At 39.6% G+C, this 25,583-nt stretch overlaps 1 protein-coding gene and 1 long non-coding RNA gene across 4 annotated transcripts in view; both read right to left on the bottom strand.

Moving 5' to 3' along the window:
* Positions 1-3,870: 3,870 nt before the first annotated feature.
* LOC137090533 (uncharacterized) lies at positions 3,871-12,781 on the bottom strand. Its single transcript, XR_010907884.1, has 4 exons — positions 12,092-12,781; positions 11,099-11,278; positions 4,176-4,296; positions 3,871-3,953 (listed from the first exon to the last, which is right to left on the bottom strand). It is a non-coding gene; the product is annotated as an uncharacterized lncRNA (long non-coding RNA).
* Positions 12,782-13,524: 743 nt separating this feature from the next.
* The window catches only part of ktn1 (kinectin 1), a 47,716-nt gene continuing 35,657 nt past the window's right edge, over positions 13,525-25,583 (bottom strand). For 2 of the 3 annotated variants that reach the window (XM_067455034.1, XM_067455037.1), the window contains 7 exons: positions 21,457-21,525; positions 21,234-21,317; positions 18,882-18,965; positions 17,068-17,151; positions 16,872-16,961; positions 14,753-14,863; positions 13,525-14,364 (listed from right to left, as the gene is read on the bottom strand). In XM_067455034.1, the coding sequence (XP_067311135.1) occupies positions 14,326-14,364; positions 14,753-14,863; positions 16,872-16,961; positions 17,068-17,151; positions 18,882-18,965; positions 21,234-21,317; positions 21,457-21,525 (561 nt within the window). In that variant the 3' untranslated portion in view covers positions 13,525-14,325. The remainder of the gene's footprint in view (positions 14,365-14,752; positions 14,864-16,871; positions 16,962-17,067; positions 17,152-18,881; positions 18,966-21,233; positions 21,318-21,456; positions 21,526-25,583) is intronic. The other variant, XM_067455035.1, reaches the window with a different exon arrangement.

Below are 25,583 nucleotides of genomic sequence, written 5' to 3'. Positions count from 1 at the left end.
ACTGACATAATTCTAATTGGCGATATCACAAATGACAATATTACTAGTGATAATAACAATCAAGATATCGTTAACTAAATTATTTCTAGTAAAAATATATATAATTAGAGATTTTTCTAACTGGTGTTTGACTAGTCATATTCACATTTAAGATATCTTTAATTCATTTTGTTTTATGATATCAAATACATGTGTAGATATCTGAAAATAATCATAATCACATTTAAGATATCTTTAAATAATTTTGTTTTACAATATCAAATACATTTGTAGATATCTGAAAATAATTTATTCAAATTGAATTTGTAGATATCTTGAATTGGATTTTTGAATAGGCAAAACAAAGGTACAGGCCGACTTTTTGGAACTTCAGCTTATTCGCCATATCCTCCAGAGTTAGATAAGTCCACATACCATTCTCATCTCCGTGCATCCTCAGTGAAATGTTTTGAGCAAACACATACTTGATAACTTAATGGCTACAGGTGTGTTTGGATCTATATCCAGAGCCAGCAGCCATGGAGTCATCAATTAAGTCAGCGTTTTTGGGTTGGAAATATATGAAACATCATTATAAATGGTATTACCTGGTCTCCCCTGTTTATTGTTGCAGCTCTTTACAATACAGTAACACCCATGATTGTAAACTATGTATTTACTATCTAGTAATTTCTGAGTGAACTCTTTGCTCTTCACCGCAGGTGGGGACTGTCTGGTCTGGACTGGGGTACCTCAGGTGCTGCGAGCAAATCACTCCGGTGAAGTAGCAGTGCTTCGCCTTCTGAGAATATAGTTCTCAGTATGTATACGGTTAATTATGGCTATGTATGTCTCATCATTTGACCTTGTTATTTGTACACGATGTAAAGCCCCGTTTCCACCACATGAACTTTACCCAGGAACTAGGAACTTTGGGTGGTACTTTGTGTGTTTAGACCGCAGGAACCAGGGTCTAAATGAAGTTCCGGGTAAATATTTCCCCCTCCAAACGGCCCTGCTCGCGAGGTAGTACTTTTTCAAAGTTCAGGAACTTTCGAGGGCGGGACTGGGCGCTGAACATGCTGATTGGTTGAGCTCACGCAGCATTTTAGTTCAACGGGCATTTTTAAAAGTCTTTTGCGAGGTTCGGTCTCGTTCAGTAAATATCAGTCTTGCTCTCTGTCTGATGGCACGCGTTCGTCTCAGCCATCTCACGTGCAATGTCCGTAATAGCTGATAATAATATACATTGTCATTTTAAATCTAGCTTTACAAGCTTTCTGAATATGCTGCATGCTGCTGAATCTGCATATTAGTGCTCTTTTCTGTCGCTGTTAATTACCTCGTAAAGCTATACATAACCAGCAAAAGCAGCACAGCTTGAATCTCTTCCATACTCGTTATTAATTTTTTTTCACCATGTAAACGACCTGACCGTTTACTTTTAAGTGTGCGTCCTTACATGACGTGACGGTGCGCGCCCATAGACAGTAAAAGAAATGGACGGAGCGATCCCATTGCCTTCTACGGCGTTAAGTGATGTCAGTATAGGAGCACTCATTTCCTGATGGCTGAGCGAACTGCGCAGGCTCAGACTGAGCTTGAGGACGTAGATGTGACGTGAGCCTCCTGTCTGACAGCTGTAGGTCTTCTAGTAGTTGTGGAAAGGGAAAGCTGAATCACGTTGTTTAAATATTTTCTCCCGTTGCTTTTGGCTCACTATGGGCTTCTCCCCATTCTTCCCCCTTGACTTTATCAGACTTTATGTCTCCACGTCCTCCCGACTGTCTCATAGACAGTAAAAGATTGCCTGCGAGCGTCTCCTCAGGTCTATACGGTAATTTCTCAAATGTGAGACAGAGTCGCGTTGGTTATGACGCAATAGTTAGCCTATTTTTACAAAAACAGCTTCTACAGGGCGATAGTGTAAGATACAAGGTAACGGAGACTTTTATGCATTGTCGTGTTTCTTTAGAAATAAACAATGGACAAATGGAGTCTTTAAACGTCTCAGATGTAAAGTTATTCACTGTCAAAGTGACTCAAAAATGAATGGGAGTCAATGGGATGCTAACAGCAGGTGATGGCTTGGTTAGCAATGGCAGCCCCTATGGGTGGAACGCTTTCCGAGCGCTAGATTACCCCCTTGTGCGCGCCGTGCTCGTGTTCACAAGAGAGGAAAGTAAATTTTTCTGAGGGGTAAACTTTTTATTTCATAAGTTATGAAGATAATGTTGGAGTAATGACACAGCGTATATTGCCCCGGGCAGTTTTTACTTTAACTGCGCCTGACAGAAGATTTTTTTTTTTTCTGAGATGATTATTTCACTTTACAACAAATAAATAGCTATAAATAATACTGTATTAGTCCTGGTGGCCGTTAAGAGTTGCTATGGCTACAGTTAACACATTCAGCTGCTGGAGAAAACAGCGGCGACATTTTTGATGCGGCAGACAAACTGCATGTGACAAAATGATTGCGATTGAAAGTCATCACATGTAAACACCAGATCGGTTTAGATAACGTCTCATGTAAATAGTCCACTAAACCTTTCAATCGGTACACTTAAAAGTGATTACTGTCCTTCACTGATTTGGAGGAGCAGTCGCGCGCAGTCCTACATCATTTGCCTAATCTTCTCGGAACTTTATCGCGGTCGAAACGCAGACAGCTGCAGGTCTGGGGGGGAGAAAAGTTCCTGTAAAAAAGTTCCTGGTACAAATTGTTCCGGGTAATTTTGGTGGAAACGGGGCTTAATATACACATCACAACTGTTAAAATATGTTACAGTATATAATGTAATGTTATAGCCTACTGTTCTCTGTTATGCATGTGTATGCCACAAGGGGGCACAAAGTGTATACTGAAATCAAAAATGATTTATGGTAGTCTCTGACTAAAAGCTGTCTGTGAGACTGATGTGTCAGCTAGAGACAAATAAATATGCCGTGAACGGCTAAAGATGATCCATCTCTCGTCTACATTTTCTTCAGAATCCAACGCTAACTGCAACAGTAATATTACGTAACTTAACAACAACATGTAAAAGTTTGGCGTTATTTTGTCACTTATTAAGCGGTAGGCTAGATGGAGCCGTTTACCTCCAGTCTTTGTGCTAAGCTAGGCTAGCGGTGGATGCAGACCATAAACCGTAAAAAATCGACAGTTACGGCACGCACGGGGATGAGAATGGTAACATTATGTATCTAATTAGCGGGGACGCGGTGAAAAAGCTAAAGTCTCCCCAAAATCTGCATGTTCCTTTAAAGGAGACCTATTATACATCATTTTACAAGATGTAAAATTATTATTTGATGTCCTCAGATTGTGTATGTTAGCTCTGAACACCCCACAGATAATTTTTTATAGCATGCTAAAATCGCCACTTTTCCGGGGTCATCTCATTGCCCAGCAAACACGTTTACGTTGTGGCAACGTCTGTGGCACGTTGCATTTCTACTATGGCAACGTCGCATGTCGACGTGCTCGCAACATTGTAACAACGTAGAATTGTAAGACGCGACGGGGCTGTAGCAACGTTGTTGCGCAACATTCAGCAACTTCAAGACGACATTCTGACAACTTATTTTTTAAGTGCTATATTTCCCATTCCCCATAGTGGTTCATTTTTAATTTCAGACATTATACTTTTTATATGCCTATTGTTTATCCTATTATTTATGGGCCTAACAGTAAATTAATTATAATCAACACCTGCAACACACTTTTGAAGAGTAAAAATGACATACAAGTTTAATTCAACTTTATTATAACAGCATGTGGTAAGCGACCATACATACAGATACATTTTGTAAAAATAAATAAAATAGAATAAACAAATATTTAGTTTAAGTATAATACATCAAACACACAGAAAAAAAGCAAAGATAGGCCTATGTCAAGAAATGCAAGTCCAGAAACCAGCAGGTATGAGATGTTGAACACTTTCTTAACGGTGAGGATCTGAGTAAATCTGGTAACGTTAAAAGAAATAGCGTTATGATGGTAATACACAAAATCCCAACTCCATGAATAATAACATGATTTGTCCGTTTATTTTATTTTAAAAATATATTATTTAAAAAAAAAATGTAGTTTGTAAAATAAAGAAAGAACGATTGTCACATAGACACGGAAATTGTAGCTTGTTTGAATATTTACGTATCAGCTAATGTAAATTGAAAGCAATACTCACGTATCCGCGTATCAAGTTATTAGTGTAACCGGTCCCATATGATGGGATGTTGACTCTGCGTTGTGTGTATAAAAAGGGACACCAAACTTCATTGACTGGTCTCTGGCTGGGTCTTTATTTTCTGGACAAATGAAGAATCAATATTAGACAGCATGTATATTGTGTGGCTTCTCAAAAACACTATCTCTGGCTCCGTGAGCCACCATACATCCTCATCTCAGTGTAGCTTAGCATCAACTGAGCGAGGAGAGAACGCGCCCAAAGTTAAGTGTTTCTTAAAGGGGCAGTACACTTAATTACATTTTGTACATAAAACTCCAAAAATAAACCAGTAAAATTAAAACAACCAATAAAATGGATATAAAATAAATGCAAAATAAAGGGATCAAAGATTTTATTAATAAAGAAGAGTTTGGGTGAAAATAATAATAAATGTTTATTTTTTACACCTGTTACATTCACCCCTCCTTATTTTCACCAAAATCTCTTAAGGTACCATGAAGACCTTTTCAGTCAACTCATTTTACTGGCGCAAGTGAAACGTACGATCTAATCCACGCAACCAACATAAAAGTTACCTCAATTTCAAGGTTTAGGGAAATAGGAGGTTGATCAAGTCTCATATTCCCCTTAAGTTAATGTGACGCCTAGTACGCCACACAGCACTTGGCCCTATTAGACTTTACAGTCACCAACATTGTTGTTATATCAAATCTTTAAAAACTTTGAAATCAAAATCACACTTCAAACATCTTGAACCCTCAAAACTGGTATCTGTACCATAGATTCAATTAGTCTGTTTACAGATTTAACTATTCTCCCACTCTTGTTTTAACAGGTTTAACAAGCTCAGCACGAGTGTGTGTATCAACTTGCAGTGATGAATCAGTGCAAATTAAGTTTGGAGAGAGAGGTAAGTTTTGTGCAATTTCATCTGAATGTCCTTTATCTTCAGACAATTCATCAGCAGTACCAGAATGTTGTGTGATTCCTAAATTCACTGGGTCTGCCACATCTGAGCGAAGAGAGGGTGTTAAGTCACCAGGTAGGTTCATGTCAGTCACAGGACTAAGTGCTGGTTCACAGACAGAAGGCTCATCTGAATCATAAGAGAAAGACTGGGATGAATTCTCAGTGGACAAAACAGTCGACATCTCTACACTTGAGGTGGGCAAATCTGGTATGTCAGGCCGACTAGCCATTGTTGTCTGATCCACACCATTATCGTCCTGATTAGACTCCGCACAGGTCCTTGGCTGGTCGGTTCCACCAAAATTTGACCCTTCATCAATGCCAGGAATTGGTAGGAAGTTTACTTCAAGCAGTAGATTCCTATGCACAACTTTTGTGCGGCCTGTTGCATCCTTTATCTTATAAACATGGATGTCTGGATTCACGTCAACAACAGTAAACACCCCGTTCTCCCATTTATCGGCCAACTTCCTTTTTCCTCGTTCAGACTTATTTGCAACTAATACTCGATCTCCCACTGACAAGTGAGCACCTTTAACACGCTTGTTATACTGTTGAGCTTGATGCTGCTGCTCGATAGATGAATGCTTCTGAGCAATCTGCATAGCATTTTTCAAACAAGACAGCAAAGACTTGGCATAAGAGTCAAAATCAGCAACATCAGGATTATCAAGTACCTGGTTAAACATGATGTCAACTGGAAGTCTGGGTATGCGGCCAAACATAAGAAAGAAGGGTGCATAACCTGTGGTCTCATGAATAGTAGCATTGTAGGCAAATGTGAGGGTCTGGATTTGCTGTGGCCATTGGACTTTAGCTTTTAAGGGAAGTGATCGAAGCATGCCACCCAAGGTTCAATTAAAACGCTCCGTGCAGCCATTGCCCATTGGATGGTAGGCTGTTGTGTGAGATTTTGCAACGCCGGCTAGATGAAGAAGCTCCGCTATCAGACTACTCTCGAAATTGGTGCCCTGGTCGGAGTGTATTCTTTCAGGGAATCCGTAGATACAAAACACATTGTCCCAAAGCTTTCTTGCAACTTGCTTCGCTGTTTGGTTGGTGCAAGGGAATGCATGAGCGAGTTTAGTAAAATGATCTGTAACTACGAGGACATCTACTGAACGTTGCTTACTATCTTCTGCCGACCAAAAATCTATGCACACCAACTCCATTGGGGCTGAGCTTCTAATGTTCTCCAAAGGAGCACGAGCAGAAGGTTCTGGGGACTTTGCAAAAACACACCTTTGACAGCACTTCACATACTCCCTTATGTTCTTTTCCATGTCCGGCCAATAAAACCGCTGTCTTGCAAGTGAAAGTGTGCGGTCCTGCCCTTGATGGCCTGCAATATCATGGACACCAGACAGAGCTTTGTCCTTTAGACTACAAGGCAACACAAACTGAAATCTTTTCTTCTTTGACAATGGATCTTTCGTCACTCTGTACATAACATCATCTCTAATTTCCAGCTTATTCCACTGTTTTAACAGTCTCAGCACTTGAGTACTTGCACCATGCCTTTCTCTTCTTGATGGGCGTCTCTTTCTGGTCAGAAATGACAACACTTTGGAGATTGTTGGATCTTCCTGTTGATTCTGCTTCAGCTCCTGGGCAGACAACACTGGTAAAGGTCCCTGGCAACCTGATATTTTCTGAACATGATGGACTAAATGAAGGGCTCTGGACTCTGCTCCATCTGGCCAACTACAGTGAGACTGACAAAGAGCTCTGATTTCATCCATGCTGCAGTCAGCTCTATGTGAAAAATTCCTCATGGGCCGACTGGGTTCAACGTGGCTACTGAACCTGAAAACATCGTGAACATAGTCTTCGCACACCCCATTGGCCTCCTGAAATAAAGAGCAATACGGCTCATTCAATAATCTCTGCCCTATTGGTTTAACAAAGGGGTCACGGCTCAAAGCGTCTGCTACCACATTGGCTTTTCCAGGCAGGTGTTTCAAGTCGAATGTGTATGACGCAAGTTTTGAAACCCATCTCAACTCATATGCATCCAATTTTGGCTTAGTTAGGAGGTAAGTAAGGGGGTTATTATCAGTCCAGATGGTGAATTTGTGGCCTTTTAGCCAATGGCTGAACTTCTCACATACACTCCATTTTAGAGCCATAAATTCCAGCCTGTGCGCTGGATATTTACGCTGTGATGCACTGAGGGTCTTGCTCGCAAAAGCAATTGGTCTGGCTCGAAGTTCACCCTTGGGTACTTGCGACAATACAGCCCCTAGGCCGTCCAACGAAGCATCAACAGAAAGAATGAAGGGTTCATTGAAATCGGGATGAGCAAGCATGACACTTTCCAGCAAGGCAGTCTTGAGTTGGTCAAAAGCAGCCTGACACTCTGTTGTCCAATCAGAAGGGGTAAGTTTACGGTAAGTTCCTTGGAGCTTTCTGTCCTTTGACAACTTTCCTCTCCTTTTCTGCCCTGCTGTAAGCCCAAAAAGAGGTTTGGAGATTGAAGAGCAGTTGGAAATAAAGTGTTGGTAATAGAATACCATGCCAAGAAAAGACTTTATTCTCTTGACAGATGGTGTACAGCCATCATTCTCCATCAGATCTTGCGCTGTTATACTCGTGATGACCTCTACCTTTGCTGGATCAACAGACACACCTCCACTGTCAACGATATGGCCAAGGAATTTGACTTGTCTTTGGAGAAGATGACATTTTTTAGGGGACAGTTTTAGATTGTTCTCCCTTAGCCTCTGAAACACTGTGTGTAGCCTAGACATAGCCTCACTTTCCGATGGAGCAAAGACAAGGAGATCGTCAAGGTAACACAAAAGCTTTGAGAAATTCAAGTCTCCGAAGATTCCAAGCATCATCCTCATGAAGGAAGCTGGGCTATTACAAAGTCCTTGTGGCATGCGGTTATATTCATGAAGGCCTAACGGTGTGGTGAAAGCCGTATATTTCTTGTCTTCCTCATTCATTGGGATATTATAAAACCCTGACGTGAGGTCCATTGTACTAAAGAAGCAATTTCCTCCAAGCGCGGCAAGGCAGTCAGCCTGGTGAGGCAGAGGGTGTGCATCCTTTAGAGTTCTGGCATTTAGCCACCTAAAATCAGTGCAAATACGCAACCCACCATCTTTCTTCCACACCATCACTAATGGTGATGCGTACTCACTTGAGGACTTCCTGATGATACCCCTCTCTTCCATGTCATTGAGAACTTGCCTTAACTTCTCATAGTGGGCAGGTGGGACTCGCCTATAAGGCAACCGAAAGGGTCGATCATCAGTTAACCGTATACGGTGTACATGTCCCTTGGTTTCACCACAGTCCAGTGGGTGTTTGGAGAAGATGTCTTGATAGTCAGCTAATAACTCTGTTAGCTTAGACTTGCAACCATCACTAATCTGACTCCAATCAATGTTAACATCACCAAGGCCCAGTTCCAACAGACTTTTATTTACAGGACAGAAATTACTGGAGACATCTGACTTGTTTTCCACTGGAGTAACATGTAGGCCCTGGAAAATCTCAAAATCCTCAGATGCAATGCATGGAAATACGTCAGCCAGCTTACTGTTTCTTTTCAAAGTGACTACTTTATTTGTTGGATTCACAACTGTCATAGGCACCCACCTGTCGCCCCAGAGTGGTGTAACAAGGCGACCAACCAGAATATCTCGAGGCAAGACTTTGGAATTGGTTGGCTCAACGATCACTGTGCTGCCGGGTGACATGGGAACATTAGGTGGCAGACGGCCCCAGACCAAATGTTCATGCTCTGGCAAAAGCACTACGGCTTGAGTGAGTTTAACTGTGCCTATTTTATCAGGGACGGTTGCTCCATTCCAACGTTCAACACCCGTAAACATTGACAAGAACTGTTGAGCATCTCCATTAAGCTGATTGTTAGGTCTAATTGCAATGTCCCAATAATCGCTGCTGCTCTTCAGCTCATGAATCACGTGCTTAATGATATTAGAGCCCAATATAAGATCATCACGTTGACCAGGCACGACCAAACAAGGAACAACGCACTGGATCCCAAAGAATTGGATCTCCAAATCGTAGAAACCCTCAGGCTGTGCATGCTGACCACCACAGCCAACCAAGACAATGTTTTCTTCAGAATGTTTCTTGACAGGCAAGACACCAGCTGAACTGATTTTTTCTTCTGCGTGTTTGCTGATTGTACATGCCATAGAACCTGAATCAAGCATGCCACTGAACTGAACATGGTTGTTGACGCGAACAGGAACATAGAAAAGGCTACTGAAAGCTTCAACTTTTTGACTGGACTGAACAATTATCCTAGTCCCATTAGGGGCATTTTTACAGTTCTCCTCATATAGCTGGGCAAGATCAAATGCATCATGAAGGGAATTATCATTCATACCCACATCACCCCTTCCCTGACGTGGGCCAACTAGTTTAACTGGGGAGGTTGTCTGCTAGTCACTGTTCAGATTATGTTGCCGATGATCGACTCGCTGAGGGCAGTCCTTTTTCCAATGGCCAGGAGCCAAACACTTCAGACATCTGTTGTCTTGTCTGCAATGAGACACAGTCGAATGATCCAAGGATCAACAAACTCGGCATGGTTTACGATAAGACTGAAATGCAGTAGCTTGATGATGAGGACTAGCTTGGAATTGGGTCTGCTGAGTGACAAGACGATCTAGTAAACTCACTAGGCTTTTCATGCAGTCAGTGTCACCGCTGGACTGTGCTACGGGAGTTGAAACAGCTAAAGTGGGGTTAGATCCAGGCATCTCAACAACATTCTGGCTCTGAATGCCTACTCGATGTTCTGTTGTTTACAAGTTGTGTGACTTTGCATAGGTTTGAGCTTTTCGTTCTTGCATATGTTCATCAAGTCTCTCTTGTATCTCACAGGCTGACCATTTTTCTGCTGATTTAAATTTGAAGACGTTTGAAAGGGACTGATCTGGGCAATGCTTAATAAACATCATACTGATCTCATGACTTGGATCACAAACGCGTCGACCTTGTCTCTCTAAGCATTCCTTCGCAACATCCATAGTCTTGTTCAGCCTGATCCAATACTCCATTGCATCTTCAGATGGCATTGGTAAAGTATTGTAAAAATCAGCTAGGGGCATTCTAGAGTAGGTGATTGTGCTAAAATGTTGTTTCAAGATGTCAAAAATCAATTCTGGATTTTTGTTGTGGTCAACAGATGTGTAATTACGCAGTTTAATTTTCACTACATCACCTGCTTTTCCCATAAGCCGGTCCATGATTTCTTGTGACTGCTCATGCACTGGAATAGCACGTTTTCTCAGATATAAGGACATGACATTTTCCCACTCTTGAACTGAGAGTCTGTCTGAGCCATCACCCCTAAATACTGGTGGTTCTTTCACGTCTGACTGCATCACTAGTTTGACGTTAGACAGTGTCATTTCAGTTGGCTGTTCACGATTACTCACATACGCACTTCTATCAGATCTTAGCTGAGCAGTAATGGACTGACCCAGTTTTTCAGCTATTTCATTAATGAGTGAACCTAAATCAGGGTTTTGGTTAGCTGGATTTGCCATGGCACGATCTACATATCTTGTGGAGGTCATAATAGGCGTATCAAATGCCCTGCCAGTAGACCCTGGTGTCCTAGGTTCAGAAGGTATTCTGAACAGACCCCTTCCCCTGCCAAGTTGGCTACTTTGGTCAAATGTCACATTTTCATCCACCTCCTCAAATTTACTGAAACCCTCAGCCATGTTTCCCTATTGTATTAATCAATTAACTTCAACTTTAGAACAATAAACTAACAGAAAAAAATATTTTGAATAGCATTCGCTAATAACAATATTCAAACGGAAAATAAATTTGTTGAAAGTCCGATTGCAAGTTGATGATGTGTTTTCCGAGAGAGAGGGAAAAAAAAAAAAGTCCACTTTATGTCATATTCAAAGAAATTAGTCCTTTCAGTCCTTGAAAAGAAAAAAATATACCTAAAATCAGGTACTGCAGCCACCCACGGCGAACGAACTGGCGTCGATCTTCAGATGGATCCTTAAAAGGTCACGGCACCATTGTAACCGGTCCCATATGATGGGATGTTGACTCTGCGTTGTGTGTATAAAAAGGGACACCAAACTTCATTGACTGGTCTCTGGCTGGGTCTTTATTTTCTGGACAAATGAAGAATCAATATTAGACAGCATGTATATTGTGTGGCTTCTCAAAAACACTATCTCTGGCTCCGTGAGCCACCATACATCCTCATCTCAGTGTAGCTTAGCATCAACTGAGCGAGGAGAGAACGCGCCCAAAGTTAAGTGTTTCTTAAAGGGGCAGTACACTTAATTACATTTTGTACATAAAACTCCAAAAATAAACCAGTAAAATTAAAACAACCAATACAATGGATATAAAATAAATGCAAAATAAAGGGATCAAAGATTTTATTAATAAAGAAGAGTTTGGGTGAAAATAATAATAAATGTTTATTTTTTACACCTGTTACATTAGCCTACTCGTTGAAGAATGAGACGGTTCAACTGACAGTTGAAATTTAAAAAGCTGATATTCACGCTTCAGGACAGTGATGACGAGTACAGGTCGCCCAGTGGTTGTCCAGATACCTTGGCACAACTTTAAGCAGTAGTCCGGGCGGTGGTTCAATGTCAACGTTGTGACAACACTGTAACAACCTTCACCACACAACGTAATATATATAGCAACCTTTTGGCCATGTTGTGTCAACGTTAGAAGGTTGAGTACGTTGTGCCAACGTTGTGTGTTTGCTGGGATTGTACTGTGCATAATAAATAAGCATGAATTACACAGACGGGGAGAGCGGCGCGATTAAAAATAACAACATAGCGTGGTCTCATCATCATCTTCATGGTGTCACTGCCATCGCATGCTACTACAGAGTCCCACATGTGATATGAGCTTGATAAATTAAAATGCAATTTGGAAAACAAACGCGTGATACTTACTTCTGGAGATGTGGATCACGCACAGTTGGCACTGCTACATCCTTCAGGAGCAACTTTTGCGCAAAACCTGATTTATACTGACCCTCATTCACAAAGCAGTCCGGAGTAAAATGACTCGAGGAGACATAAAGGAATTTCGGTAGAGTTACAATTAAGAGTTAAAATTAATCCACCTCGCGGCTCAGATTTCGGGATTAAATAGAGAGAGCTGTGTGGATTAATACATCCAGCTACAAAAAAACAAACAAACAAAACAAAAAAACTAACGTTACAACGCCTTGGATAGATTCAGTGCAGCAATGGTGGATGTGTATATGGCAAGCCGTTTTAGCATTAATACCCCTGGATGTGTCATGACCTAAAGGGGTATGTCAGTGCTGGGAAGATGAATCTGTATTTAAACTGGGTCATTTTGTAGTAGAAACAATTAATGTAGTAGAAATGTGAAACAATTTTTTAATTTGGTGCCTTCTAGACTGAGAAAAGTAGCCTAGAAATCTAGACGCACCTTAGCGGCAGCAAATTTAATCTGCCCGCAGGTGTCGTCTAGGAACTCTTTATATCCTTCTGAGCTGTAGTCCTCACAATCTGGACGGGCCAAACACGTCATGTATAGAGTTGGCGGGCGGGGCCATAATGACGACGGCCGAGTTGCGTTTGCGTGCTAGTAAACACAGAAACTGGCGAACGGCGGTCTTTTCGAATCAGCTTTGATCGCGACTCTGGAAAAGAACAAAGAACGGCACTGAAGTCATTCTTAAAAAGGGAAGATGTGTTCGGAGTTTAGCCGACCGGATACGGTGAATGTTTAATCTATCAAGCTCTGTTTCACCTTCGTTGCTCTGGTTGGTGTAGCTCTATCCTATCGCATGCAGAGGGAGTTTGAAAGACAGCCGTTTATCCCGACCCTCGGATTGAGCCCTGTCTACGGTGAGTTTCCAGACCTAACATCTTGATGTGGGTCTGGCTTGTCAGGCTATGAGAAAAGCACAATCATTCAAATATAATCCAGGGTTTCTACTGATACAAAACCACACACTAATCGCTGAATTAAGTTTTGATAGATGCTGTGCATGTATATTTTCTTTAAAAAAAAAAAAACCTTTAGCTTAGGCAAAACTAATTAGACAATAGTCAAATTTGCAGAATATCTGGAATTGGAATTGTCGTAATTAGAATTAAAATATCAACAATGTTATTAGGACTAGTCATAATATGCTTTGAAGAAGATATCTACAATGTTATTTTCACTAGTAATAATATACATTCAAGATACACCCGGGAGCTGATTATAGCACTTAAACACAGGAAAAAGTCAGATTTTCATGTCCCCTTTAAAATAAACATTTTAATTTCTTTGTTGTTTTCCCCCTAAAACTGTAGCTTTCCAAAACAAGACTCATTGTCATCATCACAATACAAAACACACTGCATTTTTTAAATCAAGCATCCCTTTTATTACTGGTCACCTGTTTTACAAAAAAGGAACTATCAGTGTTAATGAAATTAGCAACAGTATAGAGTGTGATAACAGATGAGGAGGATGCGTCTGTCTGAGCAGCACTTAAAGAATTGCAACTGACTTATAACCCGTCTTTTATCAATGATACCATAATATGTTCCTCATCACAACAGGCCCCCAGGAAAACAAATACTAAATTCAGCATTAGTCAGGAAAAGCATTTATTGGTTTAAACGGACCTCTTGCATGTGCCTCTGAGTTTAGGGTTTCAAAACAAGAGCTGAAAACACATAGTGAGAGTCAGTAGATCCTAACAGTTATTTTATATTTAAAACAACACAAATATCCTCAATGTTCTTTATACGAAAGGATAAAAACCTCTCTGGTCAAGGAGAGCTAACAAAAAGTAGTATTCAAAGTATACGGACTGGAAAAGGGTCAAATAAAACATCAACGAGTCTAACTGCCTCGTCTATCAGATGCTTTTACTCTTTAAGTCTACTGAAGATGAGGAATGCCATGGTAGAGGAGCGGACACAGCATGAGAAAGGATCCGGTTCACGGAGTGCACGTCGTCAGGGTCAGTCAGTACCCTTCTGGGAGAACGGGACCCCAGGTTGAAGTGTGTAGGGAGCGCGAGTTGCTTTAACTGGAGATCACGTAGTAGATCAGGTGTAGTATGTAGTAAACAGGGCTGGAATCTGACGGTGGGTTACTCTGGTTTGATGTTATGTGTCTTTATGAGAGCACACTGAAGCCTTCCTCCATTTCACTACAGTTTATAATTGGAGTATAATTTATCCTCCTCATCCTAAAACAAAAAGAGAATAAGACACTCGTTTATCATAAATGGGAAAAACAGAATGCTCAATGAATTTACAGTAATCAGATCCTAAATACATTTTCTGTACATTTTTATTTAAATGTAAACAATTGAATTAAAGCTACACTATGCAATTTTTGTTCGAAATTAATAACATTTAAATAATGAGGCAATAGTGAGCCGAAGCTCAACCAAAACAAAATGTTTTTCTGCAAAATGCATGCAGTTTTGATGAACTGCTTGAGGGCCAAAAGTTATATAGTGTACCTATAAGTCCATTGAGCATTTATATTTAAATTGTTCATTAATGAAAATCAATGGTTTATGGTTAGTCATTTATATATGTAATAAGAAAAATAAAAAAATAAAACCCTACCCTTTCATGTCCCTTGGTAAGCTGTCTGTTAACAGACTGAAGTAGTTCCTGTAGTTCCTGTACTGTCTGATTCAACCCTGCAGTCATCTTCTCCTTACGGTCAAGCTCCTCCTAAGAACATGTCAAAAGAAAAGTCAGGCATACATTTGTAAAAGGTCACAATTTTCAAATCCTAAACTCAATGAAAATGCTTTCACAATACAGAAGATTAAATCAGGTTTTTTATTCAGATCTAACTTCACTTTTCTCAGCCATTTTGCAATTAAACTAGTTAAATGTCGTTTTCATCAATTTACAGTTCTGTTGTATTCACTGATACTCAAGAATAAGTTATAGTTTTCTATATACTTAAATATAATTTTAATTGCACACTGATCAGGCATACCATTATGACCACTGACAGGTGAAGTGCGTTAGTGGGTGGGATTCATTTGGCTGCAAGTGAACATTTTGTCTTTAAAGTTGATGTGTTATTCTGCCTCCACGTGCTCTCGGAATCATCGTAAATACGAGTTTCCCAGGTAAAAAATTGCACATGAACGCCCTCCCATTTCAACATTTGAATGCGATGAACTTGTAATCACGACTTCAGAAGTGGGAATTATCAAAATTTCGATAGCACGTGAAGGCGGTTTTAAAAGCAGGAAAAAGGGCAAGGATTTGAGCGAGTTTGACAAGGGCCAAATTGTGATGGCTAGACGACTGGGTCAGAGCATCTCCTAAACTGCAGCTCTTGTGGGGTGTTCCCAGTCTGAGTGGTCAGTATCTATTAAAAGTGGTCAAAGGAAGGAACAGTGGTGAACTAGCGACAGGGTCATAGGTGGCCAAGGCTCATTGATACACGTTGGGAGTGAAGACTGGGCTGAGTGGTCCAATCAAACAGACAAGATACTGTCGCTCAATATTTTATTGTAAGGTGTATGCAGACCTATAGGAAATCAGCTGCATTTCATGCTTAATCCTTTCCCCAACTAAACTAAGAGACTATGAGAGAGTTAGAGAATCTTTAAGGGTGCGTTCACACTTGTAGTTCGGTTAGTTTGGTCCGGACCAAAAAACAAAAACAAAACATAATAGTCCTGGTCCGCTTAGCGTTCACACGGGCATTTTTAACAGCGAACCTAAAGTTACCGAACCAAAGGCATAGGGAGACGGTCAAAACCTGATTGGTCGGCTTATATGACGTAGGAGCTCGCTTACCGAACATTCAAAACAATGCTGTATGCGGATTACACGCGCGGGCATTTTATGCGTACATATGGCATTATTTTTTACCAGAGAACTCATGAAGAGCTCATGAAATGTTCAAAACATTCAAAACAACGCTGTGTGCTGGATTAAACGCGGTCATTTTATGCGTGTACATATGGCATTATTTTTTTTTTACCAGAGAACTCATGAAGAGCTCATGAAATGTTCAAAACAGCAGAAAAGAGACGGCCGTTCTGTCGTCTGTACCTGCTAATAATGGGCAACACAGGAACTTTGATGAGAAGAGCCAGGTATGCTTTTTGTGTGTTTTTTCTAGCATTTTCGAAACATGCTCGTCTGACCAAATATTGATTAGGCACTTCCTCGTTACTCCACGTTTGCCCTTTAACGTTAAAGTTACTCATTTTGGATACACCGATCTTTCCGCGTCGTCAAATCAACTGCATTATGCGTCGCATCTTGTGACATTACGTCCTGTTTTTGGTTCGTTTACACGTCTTTGGTCCGTGTTGCGTCCATATATCAATCGAACCGCACCAGATTCGTTTGGAAGCGGACCGAGACCCATCTTTTTAGCGGTCTCGGTCCGCTTGTTTGGTGCGCACCAGGGTTCGGATGGCAGCGTTCACATATGTTCAAATGAACCGCACTAAACGAGCAATCGCACCAGGGTTCGTTTTAATCGAACTAAACATGACAAGTGTGAACGCACCCTAAAAAACTATACAGGGGTTTTACAGGTTAAAATGAGTATAAAGTCTGTCCTCCACACAAGTGTCCTAGTAGATTAATCACAGGTGTAGTTCATCCCAGTCACATCGGACAACCAGAAAGTGTCCACATATCTGTCGACTTTATTTTAAACAGTATATTGTTTTAATCACTTAAAACCGATTAAAGTTCTTACCGTTTGCGTAAGGCTGCTGGTCTCAATCAGGTCAGCTTGGCCTGCTTCTTTAACAATCTCTGCCTGAATCAGCTCCAGAGACTGTTGGGCCTGACCATGATACACAACATACAATGAGGGAAAGGACAACTTGACAGCAAACAAGCTTCTTAACCATTTAATTGAGAGAAAGCATCAATCCTGCATCAAGCTTTACCTTATAAAGGTCTCCAGCCACTTTCTGTCGCTCGGTCTCCTCCGTCTCGAGCCTACACAACGTCTCAGTCAGCTGAGTCTTAAGCTGAATAAAAACCCAAGTCAAAAGTTACTTTACTGACATATAGAAGGCTCCAAAGATGGAGCTCGTAAAGGGACAGTTCACCTAAACATGAAATTTAAATCGCTCACCATCAACTCTTTTAAAACCTGTATGAATTACTTTCTTCTGAGGAACACAAAAGGAGATATATACAGCAGATTGTCCAAGCTGCTCTTTTCCATACAATAAAAGCTGAGCACAACTGTCAGGGAAGATTTTCAGTAAATAATGACTTAAATTTTATAGTATAATACAGCTTCAGAAGACATAGAATATAGCACACTAATAGAACAGACTATTTTAATGATCCTTTATGAGGCCTTTTGGAGTTGGATAGATCCACTTGAAAGTCCCCATTCACTTTCATTGTAGGAAAGAGAGCAGCTCGGACATTCTGCTAAACATCTCCTTCGGTGCTCCAAATAAGAAAGAAAGTGATACTGGTTTGTAATGACATAGGTAAATAATGACAGAACGAATTTTAAGAGAACTATCCTTTTAAGAAACACTGTTAATTGTGTAGAAAATGTGAGGAAACTCATTTTAATGATTGTTTGTATAAAAGTTTTGGTTAACAACTCTAATAGTTTATTCAGGTGTAAACTAACATGGAAATGGATATTTAAACTGTGTAAATGTAAGTTTCCTTTACAAATGGGTGAAGCAGGTGATGTCTAAATGTCAAAAACAGAAACACTGAGGATTTGACACTAATTCAGGGAATAAAAGGTTTAAAAAAAGAACATATAAATGGACAAACATTATACACAAGAATAAAAACAAATCAAAACACCAAACTACCATTCAAAAGTTTACAGTCAATATGATTTTAACATTTCTTTTTGAGGAATAATTGTAATTTGCTCACCAAAGCTGCATTTACTTGATCAAAATTACAGTAAAACAATAATACTGTGAATTATTGCTACAATTTAAAATTACTTTTCTATTTTAATATATTTTAAACTGCAATTTAATCCTGTGATCAAAGCTGAATATCCAGCATCAATACTCCAGTCTTTAGTGTCACATGAACTTTCAGAAATCAGTTTTATATATGCTGATTTGCTGCTCAAGAAACATTTTTTATTATTATGAAGACTTTTACGCTGCTTAATATTTTGTGGAAATGGATACATTTCATCAGGTTTCTTTGAACAGCATTTATTCTGAATACTTTTTCATAGCATAAATTTCTGTCACTTTTGATCAATTTAATGCACCACTGCTGAATAAAAGTATTAAAATAATCTTACTGACCCCAAACTTTTGAACCGTAGTGTATGTAACAGACAAGAGCTGAGCAGTTAGGAGTGAGTGTGTGGTTGTGCCTGCAGTTCCAAGTTAAGCAAAGGTGGCAATAAGTCAAACTATGACAGCAGAGTAAACAGAGTGAGGTATCAGATGACAGATTAACACATCATAACCATGGCAAGGTGTATCCATCATCTCTAATCTTTCATACTATAAGGACTTAACAAATAACAAAAAATATTTATGTTGTTGATTTTTCATTACCGGAGCAAGACGGTGTCATTATTGGGTTCCTTTAAGTATTCAGATTTAAAGCAGAATAAATGTTTAGAAATTAGAGATAACAGATAGCAACTCCTTGCCATAAATTCCAGTATTTTGAAGCAAGTGCCCCCACCCATGTGAGCTCAACAGCAGAAAGGGAAAGCTACTTCAGTTTGACCAGGAGGACGGCTTACCAAATTCAACTCTTCATTCTGCCTGACAGCCTCAGTGTACGAGCCGTCGAGTTTGCTTTGCAACTCGGTCAAGAGATCTTTGAGCTGCAATGAAGTTTGAGATATTTGAGGAATGAGCGGGACTGAAAAACTAGGAGGGGGTTTCGGAGGATGGTGTCTGGATTTGATACAAGAAATGAGGGACTTCCTATGTCATTTCCACCTTCTCACATTCTACTGAACATTGCACAGTTGGGTTTGGTGAACGCACAGCAGGTCTATATGCTATGGATTTACAAGATCGACACAAGTGGGACATGTTCCTGGAGAAATATCCAGGCGAGTTCATGTCACACTTGGAGGGCCATGCTAGGTTTTCCTTTGTCTGCCAGTTATTTTTACCAGCTTTCTGTAGAGTAGGGTACAACGGAGCTAAAGGTGCCTTTGATTTTATTTAACTCTAAACCACCAGATGGCACAAAAACTTGCCATAGGCCCTTTCCAAAATAGTTTTTTAAGATGCATGTGGAAATTTGGCTGAACCGTGACGCAATCGCAAGCAGCAGCGCAAAACTGATTCTGAGCTAACTTGATCTAATATTTAATAAGTTGCAAATTAGAATCGCTAAAATATATTTTGAGAAAAAGATCTTAATTTTCATAGTTTTGTTCAGGGTAATTAATGTTTTCAGAATCTTTACTTATAAACATAAAAAAAAACAATGGGAGTAGTAAAAAGCACATTCTTAACGTGTGCCTTTAGCACCGTTGTACCTTTTAATGTACTAGACAGTGATATTTAAAGACCAAACTCAGTACACTCCTTAGGGCAGGGAGTGTTCAAACTCTGTCTCTGGAGGGCCGCTGTCCTGCAGAGCTTAGCTCCAGCTTGCCTCAATACACCTGACTGGCCTTTTGAGTATGCCTAGCGAGACCTTGATTAGCTGGTTCAGGTGTGTTTAATTGGGGTTGGAGCTGAACTCTGCAGGACAGTGGCCCTCCAGGAGCAGGATTGGACACCCCTGTCTTAGGCCGTGTTCACACTTATAGTTCAGTTCGTTTGGATCTTTTGGTCCGGACTGTAAAAGAAAAATGACACATTTAGTCCTGGTAATTTTTAACACTGAATCTAAAGATACAAAACAAAAAACAGCTTTTATGACATATTTGGCTCACTAAGAATTTAAAATGTGTAAAGGAGTATAAACAGTGGCAAATATTCCTTCGTTGCACATAAGCAAAGATCTGCTGCAAGGAGACGGCGGTTCTGACCCCTATACTGAACTGTAATGGCCAACATAGAACAGGAGGGTATGCGCAATAATTCTGTCCTTTTTAGGGTTTCATCTTAGGACGTCATGTCGTATTTTCGTTTTTTTTAGATGTTTTTGGTCCGTGTTGCTTTAATATTTCAGTCAAACCGAAACCTACCTTTTTAGGGTTCTCGGTCTGCTTGTTTGATGCGCACCAAGGTTTGGATGACAGCGTTTAACTTAAAGGGATAGTTCACCCTCATGTGGTTCCAAAACATAAATTTATTTCTTCTGTTGAACAAATGACTGACTAAACAGTTGACGGTAGCCATTGTCTTCTATAGTAGGAAGTCAAAGGCTACCATCAACTGTCTGGTTACCAGCACTGTTTAAAACATCAATAGAAGAAGAAACAGGTTTGGAACCACATGATGGTGAGTAAATGATGACAATTTTAATTTTGGGGTGAACTATCCCTTTAAATGAGCAATAGCAGAGATTGTTTTGCTTTCCTGTATATAGTAAATGTATATTGAATTTGATCTTTTAAAAGAAGTATATGTATCGCTAGTGCCCAAAACTTTGAGTTTGTTCACATATCTTATAAATAAATAAACATTTGTAGCTTAAAATTATGAAATATTGACAGGACTGATGCAGTGTATGGATGGTTGACCCTCCAGGGCTCCACGCCAGTCATGTGACTGAAAACTATGAATTGATTAACAGAGAAAATAATTTTGCCTCCCTTACAAATAGAAGTGAATGTGGCAATGTTAAAACCCTCTACTTCAAAGAAGGAACAAGTCAATTTCTTTCTCTGGTAATCGACAGCGAGCATTCCTTTAATGAGTTCTATCCTCAGTCCAGACAATAAAAGCTTTCTACAAAGATCATGTAAAGTATGTCATAAATGTATTTTTCGCTGACAGCTGTGGCAGTTTGAATTGAGGATAGATAAGTAGATGCCAACCTTGAAAGCTATAAACAGATTTTAGTTTAGCTGCTAAAACCCAACATGTTAGACATTTAAAAACGACAACCACAAGCAACAAACTAAAACACAAAAGAACGAGAGACAGAAGTACGAGCATGCAATAAAGCTTTTGATTCGTCTTACCTCTCTGACCTCTGATACGTAGGTGGCGCTCTCACGCTCCGCTCTCTCCAGTTCAGCCTCGAGGTGCTGTTTGTCTCTCTTCAACTACAAAATATACATTGCAAAGCAATATTCAAATGCATAATCTTCAGCTTAGAGCTATTTTGTTTCTCAAATTGAAGGTGTAAATTGTATCGTGTTGCAGAGCTGATAAAGAGCAGGATCAAACTGAAAGCAAACTCACACTCTCCACATCTCCATCTGAGCTCAGTCTGTCCACTTCCTGTTCCAGTGCAATTACCCTCTGAGTCATCTAAACACAACAGCATCACATCTTTATTTTGCAGTCTAAGTGAATCTCAAAAAAACACTAGGTCACAGGCTCCAGAAGCACACACAAAAAAGAAAGATAAATCGACTATTATTCTCATCATAATTAAGCATTACTATTATGTGTCAGGATAATTTTGTGTTTTGTTTGGTTATTCATATTCTAAATGGTCATTTACTTGTCTGGCTATCACCAGACCAAGATTTTAAGATGGAAAATTGGTCTGGGGAGTCTGCTTATTTTCTACTGCACAACTGATCAACAGGCATAGTTCAAATGACTCGAAATTGGACAGTCCTTCAACCAATCAGACCAACGACCCATCGCTTCTCTATCCATCATTGTGTTAAACCCAATAGTGCGCCAGGTAGATAAGCCAGTTTGTGATTGGTCCCCAGTTTTGTAACAGAAGCAGGATAGAAATATGTACAGGTTTACAGCCTGAGCTGCAGGGGAAATCAAAATTGCTGGCAGATCATGCTGGGTTTACCCAGTCTAGTCATTTGCTTTAAAATACAGATTTGTTTTTTACTCTAGGCCTACTACTAACTACTACACTAAATGACTAATATAATAATAATACAAATTATAAAATACATTTAAAATTTAAATATAATATTCTACCATTCTAATGTTTGGGATCAGTAAGAGACAAGAAAGAATTTAATAATTTTATTCAGCAAGTATGAATTAAATTGATAGAAAGTGACAGAAAAGACATTTATGTTACAAAATATTTAAATTTCAAACAAATGCTGTGCACAACTGTTTTCCCATTATATAAAATATCTCTTAAGAACCAAATCAGAAAGATATCTGAAGGATCATATGACACTGAAGAATTAATTAATGACGCTGAAAATTCAGCCGTCATCACAGGCATAAATGATGCAACTTTAGTGAGCATAAGAGAAGAAAAAATAAAAAATCATACCGACCCCAAACGTTTGAACGCTATTGTGTTTTACAGTAACAACAAATTATATTAGCTGTTATCATCTTTAACTTTTTTGCTAACCAGCCACTGTGTTTTTCAAAGTTACTAGCCACACAGCATTTTCACTGGCCACAATTTTGACAAATCTATCCCATGGGGAAAAACTGCCATATAGATATTTGTAATATTATCTCATAATTTGGCAGGTATATTAGGCTGCTGTCACTTTAAGTGACACCTGACACACAGAGCCATTATACTGTTAACACGTGTTTTCTATCTCAACTGTTTACGTTCACTTAAAACCTAACTGACTGTTTACGTGAATACTCGCCAAGACCGACATTTTGACATTTTTTGTGTGTGCCTTTGACTGTTTAAGTTCATCAAGGAGCGAAAATAACTCAATTTAGAACTAAGAGGCGGCTTTATGTGTGCGCACTATAGGGCTATCAAAATTGCTCAAAAATGACGTTCAAATATTCCCTCTAAAACAAACACGAATATTCGAACTATTTGAACATCTGGGCGCGCATTTTGTCAATGACGCGCATTACGTCAATAACAGGACAAATTAATACAAAGAGACATTAACTACTTGTATAGTTTGTCTATTTAAGTTTATACATATTTGACAACGTATTACTTACACAAAAACAAGTAGATTGTTATTATAAATTATATAATTATTATATATAAATTAACTAATGGCCAAGACCGCAGACCGCAGACCGCTCTCTGTCTCTGCGGATAACGGTTTAAATGAACAAACTGAGTGCTGATCAAGAGTTTCGTGCAAGCAATTTAAGGCCGCGAAACTCACGACTCTTGTGCCAAATATAGCAGGCTTCATTCAATGATTGAAACAAATATTATTAATATTAATTAACAACATATTGAGTGCTCCAAGCCAGCTGTGGTGTGCTAAACATGGAGCTTTTTCCTTGACATGGTACATAATCACACCAGTGAAAGCAGTGCATTTATCCTTTATTCATTTATCTCTTCAGTCAGTACAGTAGCCTACATTTTCGTAATGTTTCTATTTAACGTTAAATAAAATGAGGCATGGTACTCTAACTGTATCTTACATAGCTTGCATATAACTATCTCGCGGCTCAACAATTTTACCTCCTACCGACCAAAATCCAACGTACTTCCAGACATGGCTTATTAGATTATGGAGTTAAAATCTCTTTCTCTGCTGTGGTCGAGTTGGGCTCTGCACTTTCTGCCATCTCCCCTGCAAGATGCGTCCACAGCAGTGACAGTGCGACTCCTGTGACCTGTCCCTGAACCCTCAGACGCGCGCTCACTCGCAAAGCAGACCGCCACACCTCTACTACTACGGCATGGGATTTTTCCCCGCTTTTTTTATTTATTTGAATATTAATTTTCACTTTCGAAATTCGTTTTTTAAAAACTATTCGAACATTTATTCAAATTTGGAACATTCGTTGACAGCCCTAGTGCACTATGGGTGTGAGCTAGGGCTGGGCGATATGTTAATTTTCGGGGGGCGATAATCGCCTTCAAAAATATCGCGATATCCGATAATATCATCTACTCCGCACTGATCCCGCCCACTCCCCTGCGCCACAAAATTTTCCAGGCATAAAATGGAGGACAACGCTTAATATCCAAGAAAAGATGTACATCAGTAATTTGGCAGTATTATGGATTTAAACCAAATGCAAATGGTGAACCAGTGGATTCAACAGAGGCTATCTGCAGGCTGTGCAAAAAAAAAGAAGAAGACAAAAAAGAAAGAAAGTGAACCACTAATCTCCACAGCCATATCCACGTACACTACTCAGCATTAGCGGTCTCGTTTGAGCCCCGCTCTGCAGCCGCTTCTCAAAGACGACAGATATGTGGTCGAGCAGCAATGACACCGTAAATGTCAATTAGAGCTTAGATCGTGCTCAAAAAATCAAGCCCGACCCTAAAAGATCAAGCCCGACCCTAAAAGATCAAGCCCGAGCTTGTGCTCGTTGTGTCCGAGCCTTGCCCGGCCCGGCACATTAACTGTAATTATGAGAACGAGCCTGTAATGAGCGAAGCGGACCGGTGTGACTCATGTTAAAACTAAAATTAACGAAATAAGCTGATAACATCACTGTTTTCCCAGAACGACTGGAAATCAAATTTTGCTGCAATATTGTCCTGTTTAACACTGTGAAGCTGCTTTGAAACAATCGTCATTGTAAAAGAACTAGTATAATAAATAAAGCTGACTTGGCTTGACTCAGCTCAATAATCCGCAGGCGCGCTCTTGAACCGCTCACCTGTAAAATAATTAAATCCAGCTCAGACATTTATCTGTAGCTCACTTTGTTGTAGCCATTAAACAATGTTTGTCTTCTTTCTTTTTGCATAGGCTATTATGTTTGAATAGGCCTAATATAATAGTATTTTTACATTTCATCTGATTATGATAAGTGCAAAGATGCGAGTGAGTCCGAAATGATTTTGGTGGTTATATTTAGTTTAATATTAAGTTTTGTTTTGTAGAAAGCATTGTTTAAATTGTATCTTAATTTTAATAAAGGTTTCTTTGGCCAATTGCCTGGGTTTAATAAATAATATGCAAATGGAAGACATGAATCGTGTCGAAGTCGCGGGAGTGATCGCTTTAATTTCTTATGAACTTGAGCGCGTGTCTCATAAATAAACCGAAAGCAGCAGGCTACTTGCCTCACAGACAAGAGAAATATGCGCATAGAAAGCTTAAAATGTCCACTTTTAAACGAAGCATTCGAAACGAAAATATGTAATGAAGCAAAGTGCAGTGTTGACGCGAGCAGCTCATGCGTTTCTGTTCAGAACTGCGCTCCATCACTGCACGAGCTGTGAGTTTAACGCGCATTTTTACATCACTTTAATATATTTTTCTTTCATTTTTTATATTATAATAATTTTATTCTGACACCTTTATTTTATAGTATTTAAAATACAGGCCTATGGTTAGCTTTTATAGACATTTTCAACCGTTTAAGGTTGAGCTATTTTTTTTCCCGTTGAGCTATTTTTTCCCCCAAAGGTTCCTCTTTCGTTTTATTTTTAGCGTTAGTAAGCTATTTTAAATGCTTTACAGGTTTCC

The sequence above is a fragment of the Pseudorasbora parva genome, chromosome 10 (genome assembly GCF_024679245.1).
Source record: "Pseudorasbora parva isolate DD20220531a chromosome 10, ASM2467924v1, whole genome shotgun sequence".
NCBI lineage: Eukaryota > Metazoa > Chordata > Actinopteri > Cypriniformes > Gobionidae > Pseudorasbora > Pseudorasbora parva.
The sequence above is the reverse complement of the archived record's forward strand: the minus strand, read 5'-3'. Positions and strand labels throughout refer to the sequence as shown.